Below are 9,924 nucleotides of genomic sequence, written 5' to 3'. Positions count from 1 at the left end.
CCTCCTCCCCCCCGTCCTCCCCCTCCCGCCTCTCCCCCTCCTCCCCCTCCACCTCCCTGCCCCTGGACCTGGAGGAGCTGTCCGTGCCGGAGGAGGCTGCCTCGGCGGGGACGGGCTCCGGCAGCCTCTGCAGGCTGCCCTCCTTCATCTCCCTGCAGTCCTCGCCAAGCCCAGGAGGCCAGCCCAGGGCCCCAACCCCCAGGAGCAGCCCCACCAAGGACTCAGGTAGGCAGCCCGCCTGCCGGAGCGCAGCCTGCACTCCTGCAGTGCCCGCCTCAGACCCACTGGGTCAGAATCTCTAGGCGGGGCCTGGATGGTTCCGGCGAGCTGGCGTGGGCTGGGCGCTGCTGTGCCCTGTCCCTGGCTTGGCAGGTGTGCACCTGCGGGGCCCTCGGGGGCAGGGCCGGCGAGGTGCGAGCACAGCAGCGCCGCCTGCGCAGACCGCCCCAGCCGGGGGCTGATTTAATTAGAAAGCACGCATTTCTGTTAATTTGTTCTGGAAGATCACTGCAGGCTCCTGGAGAGAACAGATGTTCCCTCTCCCCCGATGAACATTTGGGGCTTGGTAAATGGCTCCACTCAGCCTTGTTTAGGAGAGAAAAGAGGATTTTATGGCTGCAAACGACCCTTTCTGTAAACATTTTACAGCTCTCTGCGCGTTTGAGTGACGATAAACCCCACGCAGCTCGGCGGGCTGCAAATTTGCGACCATACGGCTATCATTTTATTGTCATATTTCACGGTCATAGCGTTAATGGAAGACGCTTGCTGCAGCCTTTGCTAACAGCTCTGCTGAGCTCACTCACACGCCTGCTCACAGCCACCGCGTCCCAGACGCCAGGCTGCGGCCAGGCCCTCCACCTGCCCACCCGGCCTGGCTGGTCACCAGCTCCTTCCATCGGGAGGACACACTGGGGCATGGGGGGAGGGAGCAGACAGCCCGAGGCAGCCACCTTTGAAAATTCTTTTTTTTTTTTTTTTAAAGTAAGATAAGGAGCCCTGCAACCAGCCCCAGAATCAGAGGAAGCAGGCAGGGTGGGTGAGAGGCTGCAGACCCCCACTGTCCTGGGGGCCCCCCTCAGCCTCCTTCCCTGCTCAGGCCTTGCTGACCTCCCGGGAGCTGGAAGGACAGGCAGAGCGGGGCCGAGGCCCTCGAGCAGAGGCCGGTGGAGTCTGCAGGCCGGGGGCCCTGGCTGGCTGGGCTGACCTCTAGGCACTGGCTTAGCTGAGCCGGTGACTGGGGTCCTCGGCCCTGAAGTGGGGTCCCAGGAGGAGAGGCGGGCTGGCAGGGGGCACGTGGACAGTGCCGTGCCGATGGGCAGCCACACAGAGGCATCTGTAGTCAGCGGGGCTGCTGGCCTGGAGTGTTCACAGGAGGGGAGGGGCATTGGTGCCCAGTGAGCGTGGGCCACACAGGGCAGGAGCCTGCTCTGCTGTGGGAAGCCTCTACCACCGCACCCCTCCCGCCCCGGCATGTCACCCTGCACAGGGGCCTCGGCCCCGCCCCTCACCCAGCAACTGCTCACACCCACCCTGGCTTTTCACGCCAGGGGCTCCGTCTGTCCAGGTGCAAGCCTGTGCTGTGTCTGCGTGCAGGCGGCCTGCACCTGGTGTTTATAGCTCAGCCTGGAGACTGCTGTGGCTCCCGCCGTGACCCACCCACTCCCCAGGGGCTACCCCACCTGGCAGGCCTCTGCTCCCCCACCCAGGGGAGCTTTCAGCCCCACAGGCCAGGCCTGCACCCTGCTAGACGCCGGACCCCAGGGAGGGCAGTGGGTGGTGGACTAGAGGACGATGGTGTCAAAGCCCCTCTCCCCATTGCTAGCGGTCCCTGACCCAGAAGCTTTGGGAGGGGGGGTATTCCTCCTGGCTGGGGGACTCCTGGTGCCTGACCTTTGCCCCTCTCGGAACAGGGAAATCGCTGCACATCAAACCCCGTCTGTGAGGGCCCAGGGAGCCGGCCCACGCCTACCTCAGCCCTTCATCCCTGGAGAGGAAGGAGACTCTGCCCGCCACCGCCCCAGAGGAGGGACCGCTTGCCACAGAGCGCCCCCGCAGGGGCTGCAGGGCCATCGCTCAGCCCTCCTGGCTCTCAGCCCTGCGTGATCAGTGCCCAGGCCTCACCTCCCTCGGGCTGGGCTCCACCCACCCGCCCACCCCGGGTTCTTCAGCCTTGCCCCGAGGGGTGCCCGGCAGGGCTCACCCCCAGGCCGGTCCCCACTGTGGGTGTGGCAGCGGCCATGCAATGTGCGCCCCCCCACCCCCACGCTGGTCCTCCCGCAGACCTCCTGCCCAGGGAGAGACTGCCGGGCAGGCCTCCCTGGCGGGTGTTTGTGTTCAGCAATAAAGGTTCTGTCCTGTGTCCTCGTGGCTGTCCTGACTGCCACCCCACCGCTGCCCGGCCTGCTGAGCATGGCTCAGGTGGATGCACACTGCCCAGAGGCCCCAGAGCGTCCCCAGGGGTGCCACCCCAGGGTGGCCTGGAGGCCTGAGATTGAGGGGAAGGTGAGGGGCAGGCCACAGACCCCCCTCCAGGGCCCCCCACTCATTCTCCACCTGCCCGCCTGGCCCTGGTGAGGTGGAGGCACAGCCCCTTCGTGCCTTCGGGCAGGAACGTGGGCCACTTCCCTGCCGCCCCTAGATGGCTCAGAGGGTTGGGGCAGCCTGTCCCCCACGGCTAGGCCAGTGTGATTTGTGGCTGGGAGAGACCCAGGAGGGCCCTGGCTGCATGTTGGATGCCACAGCCTGGGGCCAGAGGACCTGCCCCAAGCTGGCACCAGGCCTGGGACAGGGCGGCCCGAGGGAGGAGGCAGCGTCTCTGGTCCCTGGGCTTGGGGAGCCCTGGCGGAGAGCACGGGGGCCTCGGACAGGGCCTGGCCCCCTGCTGGATGCCACTGCCCAGGCTTAGAGGGGTGCATGGCCACTCAGGGTATTTACCCCTCACCCCCAGGAAGTGAGCTGTGCTCCCGCTGGTGAGCGTGTGCCAGCAGCCCCCTTCTGGGGCAGCCGCCCCGTGCCTGCATCTCTGTATCAGTTGGCGGCCGCCCCGGGATCTGCATCTCTGTATCAGTTGGCGGCTGCCCCGGGATCTGCATCTCTGTATCAGTTGGCGGCCGCCCCGGGATCTGCATCTCTGTATCAGTTGGCGGCTGCCCCGGGATCTGCATCTCTGTATCAGTTGGCGGCCGCCCCGGGATCTGCATCTCTGTATCAGTTGGCGGCCACCCCGGGATCTACATCACAAACCACCCCGTGTGCTGGGGGCCTCTTGCTCCCCAGCCTGCAGCCTCACGCTTCTGCCAGGAGTCGGGTCAGCTGCACGGCCACTTGTCCTCCACCTGCTCCTTCTGGGCCCAGGTTGAAAGGGCAGCGCTGGCTGAAGGGTAAGAGGGCCACCCGTGTGGGTGCAGCTCGGGCCTCCGCCCACACTCCATCCTCGATGGCCCCTCGGCCCAGCCCCGGCACGGGAGGGATGGACACTCCACCCCGGGAGGCCAAGGTGAGGATCCGGGGGTCCTGCTCTCCACTAGTCCTTGTCTGTGTGATGGCACGTCCCTGTGGCAGCTCCAGAGGTGACAAGAACCACGGCCAGTTCGTGGCAAGGGTCCTGCCCAGCGTCAGCGTGCGGTGGCTGTTCAATCCAGCGGAGCAGGGGTCCTGTCGTCTCGCGCTGATCGCTGGGGCCTGACGTGTGCCAGTTCGGCAGGATGGTGGATTCACAGACCCAGCTGTGAAGAAAGGGCCCCCAGGGGTTTCCGTGGTGGCGCAGCGGTTGAGAATCCGCCTGCCCGTGCGGGGTACACGGGTTCGAGCCCTGGTCCAGGAAGATCCCACATGCCGCGGAGCAACTAAGCCTGTGTGCCACAACTACTGAAGCCCGTGTGCCACAACTACTGAAGCCTGCACGCCTAGAGCCTGTGCTCCGCAACGAGAGAAGCCACCGCGATGAGAAGCCTGCGAACTGCAATGAAGAGTAGCCCCCGCTCGCCGCAACTAGAGAAAGCCCGCGCGCAGCAACGAAGACCCAACGCGGCCAAAAAAAATAATTAACTAACTAATTAATTAATTAATTATACAAAAGGGCCCCCAGCCCGTCAGGGAACTGAGTGGACCAGCTGTGGGCCAGCTAGCTTCCCCAGCCTGGCCCTGCGGGCAGATATTGGCAGAGCCCGTATCCTCATCCAGCCACCCCTCAGGTCTCTCGGTGGTGGCCTCGGCCCAGGGCCTTGGAGGAGCCATGTGGATTGGTGCGGCGGGGGCCAAGGATCCTGGGCTAAGTGATGACAAAGGGGAGACTGCAAGAGCCGGGGATGCAACCTGCCCCGCTGCCCGGCTCCTCCTCCTGGCCAGGACGGGCGATCCTCCCCAGGCTCCCTCTTGAAGCCCACAGTCAGCGCCACCACAGCGGGCAAACTTTCGATGATGGGAGGGCGGGGGATAAATCCTCCCTCCTCCACCTGGGCAGATAGGAGACCACCGGGGACACAGCTGTTGGTCCCTCCTGTTCTGAGAGGCCGGCTCAGACCCTCACCTGCTCACTACCTCCCTGTACTTCGGTAAAAAAGGGTACACGCACCTGAGACTGCAAGGTGGGCACCAGCTGGACAGGAGGTGAGCAGGTGTCTCTATTGCGGGGGCTCCCGACAGACCAGTGGGCAGCTGGAGGCCCACCGCCTGCCTGGGACTGCCTGCTCTCCGGAGCCTACTCTCCCCAGCCGCTCTCTCTCCTCCACGTGCATACCTGTACCCTGGCCCCACTGACCACGGTACAGCCCACCACCCGGAAGCAGCCGGTCTGACAGCTGCAGGCCACCGTGGAAGGCTCAGGAAGGGCTGGGCACCCCGGGAAGAGGAGTTGCCCCACCAGCGGCTGCCCTGGGCCCGTGTCCTGGGGACCCTCCAGCCCCTGTGACCCCCTGAGGACCTTGTCAGCCTCAGGCTCAGCCTGGTCAGAGTCTCTGTTCCCAGGCAGGAGGAGGGGGCAGTGGTCACTCTGGGCTCCTCGTGCTAAGGGGCAGGCCAACTGGGCGCCCCGAGGTTGAAGGCGCGGGTTGCCGCCCCACTGCCCTGCACCAGCCCCGACTGCGTGAGGGCTGTGGAGCCCAGGCAGGGCCTCCTGGAGCCTTTCTTGCCTTGTCAGGAGCCCACTGCCCTCTTCAGGCCTGTCCACCTCCCGCCCGCTACCCTGTGAACTGCCCTTTGCTCTAGTGAGGCAGGTCGTGCAGCCTCTCAGATGATGGCCCCAAGGACAGGGAGCCGTGGCGGGCAGGCCCTCTAGGTGAGGCCTGAGGTCAGGTGACCCGCAGGTGGCATGGGCCTGGGCCACCACACGAGGGTCCTCAGAATCTGGGCCCCTAGCCCCAGGGGAGGCGAGGCATCCGAGGTGGGGGGTGCACTGGGGAGGCCTGGGGGCCGCGAACGCGGCTCCCACGTGGAGTCCGGAGGAGGTGCTGCCTGGGCACGGCCCGGCCTCTCCTGGGGGCTGGGAGGAGTTGGAAGGGGGCGTGTGTGGCGCTCCAGCGGCCTGAGCCCTTCCCCAGGGAGGCCCTGCCCACCCCCGCAGAGTACGCCTCACTGAGCACCGATGAGGCCCTGGGTGGGGAGAGCACCCGCAGCGCTCTGAGCTCAGGAAGAAATCCCCGGAGGGAGGGAGTGGGGCTGAGCAGAGGCCTTCAGCTGCGCCCTGCCCCAGGCCGAGCGGCACCTCTGGCCCCGGCCTGGGGAGCCTGGGCCGGCTGTTCGGGGACGGGAGTCTTGGGGCTTCACCTTGTGAATTCTGTGAGGCAGCTCGGTAGGGGCCGTGGGGACCCTGCAGCGCCGCACTTTGTGATGGAGCGTTTGACCCTTGCAACAGGACTTGCCCAGAGCCCAGGGCGCTGAGCTGGGACTTTGACGCAGCACTGCCCATGGGCGGTCCTGTGGTCCCCAGAGGTGGCACCACAGGCGCCTGACCACCCCCCAACATCAGGCCAAGCCCCCTCGGCCCTTCCCTTTCTCGCCTGCTGTGGTGGCCCCTCCACATCGGGTGGGCGGGGCTCCTCCAGAGGCTCTCGTCGCTGGCCTGGCCACCTTGGGGCAGTCATGGGGTGCAGGGAGCCAGGGCGGCCTCCAGCTCCCTGAGCCCGGGGCCTTGGTCCCTCAGACTCTGAGAAATGGTCCTGACAACCTGAGGGAACTTGGGGGTCTCTTTCCCCAGAGGAACCTCCAGACTAGAGAGACAGAGAGCGAGACACACACACGCACGCACGCACGCACGCACGCACCCCCGACCTTGAGACCCTGGCCCGCGGGCCTCCTGACGATGGCGCTGAGACAATAAAGATGCCGTTTGATGCTGGACTTGCGGTGATTTCCTGCACAGCAGTGGAAAACAGATAATTTACTTACTATTTTATGGTTTACTTCCTGCTCTCTCATCCCCACGCTGGTAGACTGTATTTGCCAAAGATGCTGTACCAGTGTAGTGTTTTTCCTCTACGTGACCTGTAGGAGACTGTGTCTGTGCCCCCCTGGGATGTGGGCTGATCACTGCCGCACCTCACAAAAATGCCAGGCATGTCCGCCAGGCTCTCGGACACTCCCTCTGGGAACCAGCCACCATGCTGCGAGGAAGCCCAACCAGTCAGCTGCCGTGCGGAGGCGCCAGTCCAGCTACAGCCCCCGTTATCTGCCAGCCGTCAGCTGTCCAGTCGCTCTAGCCTTCAAGTCCTCCCAGCTGTCGGGGTCAGAGAGAAACGTCCACTGCAGAGCCCATGAGCACAGTATTGGCTGCATCACGCTTCCCACACACCAGGGCCACCTCCCTGGTGAAAGGCAGTGGACACTGCCCTCGGGCAGGCAGCCTGGCGCACAGAATGTGCTCAGTAAAGACTCGTGGGGCACGTTTAATGACGAGCCCCACGGGGCTCCCTGTGGAGTTCCATGGGTTCAGGTGCTGATTGTTTGGTGGGTGTGAGAGGCCCCCAGAGGACGTGGTGGTGGTGGATGGAAAGAAAGTGATCCTTTTCTGGGCAACGTGGAATTGGCGTGATCTCTCCCAGCCTCCGCCGTCCAGGGAGCTGAGAAGACAGCCACGGCCAGGGCACACAGCACACCTGTATGCTGTCTCTGTGGCCTTCTACCAGCCATTCCTGGCAGACAGGATGGACCCTGGTCCCTCGCGGCCTCTGCTCCCCAGACTCTGCTGTGAGCGCCTCCTTGAACTTGCCCCACCCCAGGCCAGCAAGTGGCAAAGAGGAGTTTGAAGAGAAAGGAGCCAGCCTGGAGCCCACCACCTGAGTCAGGAAGGGGCGGCACCTTCCCTGGGCTGGGAGAGCCTGTCTTGCCCACTGCGCAGGGCGCTGGGTGGTCGGCGAGCCCTCCAAAGCCTGCATACGGGGACTCTCGGCCCCTTTCCCACCTGCCCAGCGGTGACTAACAAGAGAGACGAAAGCTCAGCTGAGACCATGCAGAGTCAGGGAGCAGACTGAGGGTTCCCCAGGCTTGGGGACCGCCAGGAGCTGAGGCCAGGCCTGCTGGCCCAGACCTTCTAGAAAGCCAGTCCGACCCCGAGGCAAAGTCCAGGACCAGGGAGCTTACCGGGTGCCTAAGCCCGTCAGGGACATGGGTACCCTACTTGGTCCCGGGCTGCCCCGAAGGCCCCCGTGCCTCTCCCCAGTTCTGAATGCAGTCTCTGCAGCAGGCCTTGCACTGGGTCCCCTCCCCCAGTGGAGGGAGTGAATGAACGACCTGTGTGTGTGACTGAGTGAGGGGCTGGCTGGCTCTGGGCTGGGGCGGGGCCCAGCATCCTTGAGCATCACATTTTGGGGCTGGACGTGGCGGGAACTGTCCCTGACTTGGTGTGGCTGAGCAGAGGACTCGAGGAGGTTCAGGGTGGGCTTGGGAGGGGCCTTACTGCATGTCTCAGGACAAGACAAGACGACTGGGCGGGACTGGGGGTGCCACAGAGCCCAGGCACGGCTGTAGGTCAGTGCCCCTCGGCCTGAGGCCAGGAGCTGTGAGGAGGGCCCCCATGTGCACAAGCCTGGCTCCACCCAGCACCCTTCTGAGCTTGGGACCAAACCCGTAGCTGGTCCAGCGGCCTGGCTGGAGCCACAGTGTGAGGGGCAGAGGCCAGGTGTCCAGACACAGCAGCCCAATGCAGACGCGCTCTCCCCCTCAGACAGGCAGACGTACCACCAGCTCGCCATCTCCCCTCTGAGCTGTGGCCTCCCTCTGAACGCCGAGGGCTTTAAAGGGAGCCCCAAACCTGGCAACGCATCTGGCCTAGAGCCCAGACCCCCCCGCCTGGGGCCTGTGTTCTGCCACTTGCTGGGCCATCCCTGTGGGATGGGTCCTTGTTCTCCGCATGGCCCTGCCTCACAGCCCAGCCCCACCCAGAGGGATGTGGGGGAAAGGAGGAAGGGGCAAGAGGTGCCCACTGTGCAGATGGGGCCGGGTCACCCCCATGACATCTTAAGAGGTGCGGTTTCACTCCCCATTGTATGACACTTTTCTTACTATAAAATATTATTCATGCCAGGAACAAGGTAAAAACCCTGGAGGATAAACGCCGCCAGCACGTGGCTAGGCTGCCCCTGGTGACGTCTTGCCCACAGTCCCTCCAGACTTTTGCTTCTATGCACATAGATGGTTGCATTTAAGACTGAGTTTTTAAATTATAGAAGTCACATAATAGTACAGAGAATTGGGGGCCTCTCTGGGTCATGCCCTCCCATCTCAGCTGACCCTGGAGGGCCGTGGCAGGGACCGCCCCCTGCTCTGGGCGCACCCACTGCTCCACAGTTCTTTACCTAGTCACCACGCCCTGGGCAATAGGCGCACCTCCGCTCCCTGAGCCCAGCCCTCCCGGTTTCTCCTCGCACTGGAGGCTCCCCACCTCCGCCGCCCCAATCCCCGCCCCCGCCCAGCTCTGCGCCACAACCCTGCCAAGAAGCCAGACCCGGGCAGGTGGGCACCTGGAGCCCGGACGCCTAATGCGGTGCGGGCCTGGCGGCCCTCTGGCCCTGAGCGCCCCTCCCACCCCGGGTCCCTCCAACCAACCCCTGAGCCCCAGGCCTCACCCGTCCCGCGGCTCAGGCCCCGGTACTAGGGTCCCTGGCGCCCCCACTTCGCCGGCCTGCGCGCGACTCCCTCCCCACCTGCGCCGCACACCCTTGGAGTCGGGCGTCCCGCGGTGGATCCCGCCGCACGGAGGTGCCAGCAACTTTGTTGACTAAATTCCTGAACCCGCCTGAACCGCGGAGCTAAAAATAACCGGCGCTCCCGCGCAGCGCCCGGCCAGGCCGCGCAGTGTCACCTGTGTCGGGAGACCGGAATGTCCCGGCCCCACCACGCTAGCGGGGCTGGACGCGGGCTCCCGGCCGGCCGGAAAAAAACCTGGGAAGAGGCTGCTGGGTCACGGCCAGCTGGACTGCAGGGGAAGGAGGCACCGAGGAGCACCCCCTGCTCCCCGAGACTCTGTGGCCGCCCCGTCGCGGACGCGAGGCCTCGGAGGCCTCGGGCCCGGTCCCGCGCCCCCCGCGCGCCCCGCGCCCTCTGCCCGTGCAGTCCCCCGAGGCGGCCACCAGAGGGCCCTGCCCCTCCTCTCCCTGGCGGCGGGTCACCACCCCTTCCCACAGCTGTTCCCCGCAGGAGATTGACAGCTGGGCTCCGGGTTGCCATGGGGATAGGCAAATGAGAGCGACGGGTCTGGGGCTCCGATTGGCCCGGAGGCGCGTACCCCTCCCATAAAGGCGGGCCCAGGCGCCCGGCACTATAAGGGGGAGCGCACAGCTCGGCGCTCGGCGGTGGAGGCGGGGCCGGGCTGTACGCGGGCGGAGCGAGGGGAACCCGAGCAGCCGGAGGCGGTGGCCGCACCGCCACCCGCCGGGCCACCGCCCGGCCGCCGGCTCGGGAACAGGGGGCCGCGGCCGGCCTGCACCC

At 65.6% G+C, this 9,924-nt stretch overlaps 1 protein-coding gene across 1 annotated transcript in view; it reads left to right on the top strand.

Moving 5' to 3' along the window:
- ZC3H3 (zinc finger CCCH-type containing 3) overlaps positions 1–2,362 on the top strand; it is an 81,323-nt gene extending 78,961 nt beyond the window's left edge. Inside the window, exons 12-13 of the mRNA XM_024741193.1 lie at positions 1–225; positions 1,914–2,362. The exon at positions 1–225 is cut by the window's left edge and continues 38 nt beyond it. Of these exons, the coding sequence (XP_024596961.1) occupies positions 1–225; positions 1,914–1,945 (257 nt within the window). The 3' untranslated portion in view covers positions 1,946–2,362. The remainder of the gene's footprint in view (positions 226–1,913) is intronic.
- The last annotated feature ends 7,562 nt before the right edge of the window (positions 2,363–9,924 follow it).

Source organism: Neophocaena asiaeorientalis, unplaced genomic scaffold (genome assembly GCF_003031525.2).
Source record: "Neophocaena asiaeorientalis asiaeorientalis breed wild unplaced genomic scaffold, Neophocaena_asiaeorientalis_V1.1 scaffold177, whole genome shotgun sequence".
Lineage (NCBI taxonomy): Eukaryota > Metazoa > Chordata > Mammalia > Artiodactyla > Phocoenidae > Neophocaena > Neophocaena asiaeorientalis.
This window is presented reverse-complemented; position numbering and strand designations above follow the sequence as displayed.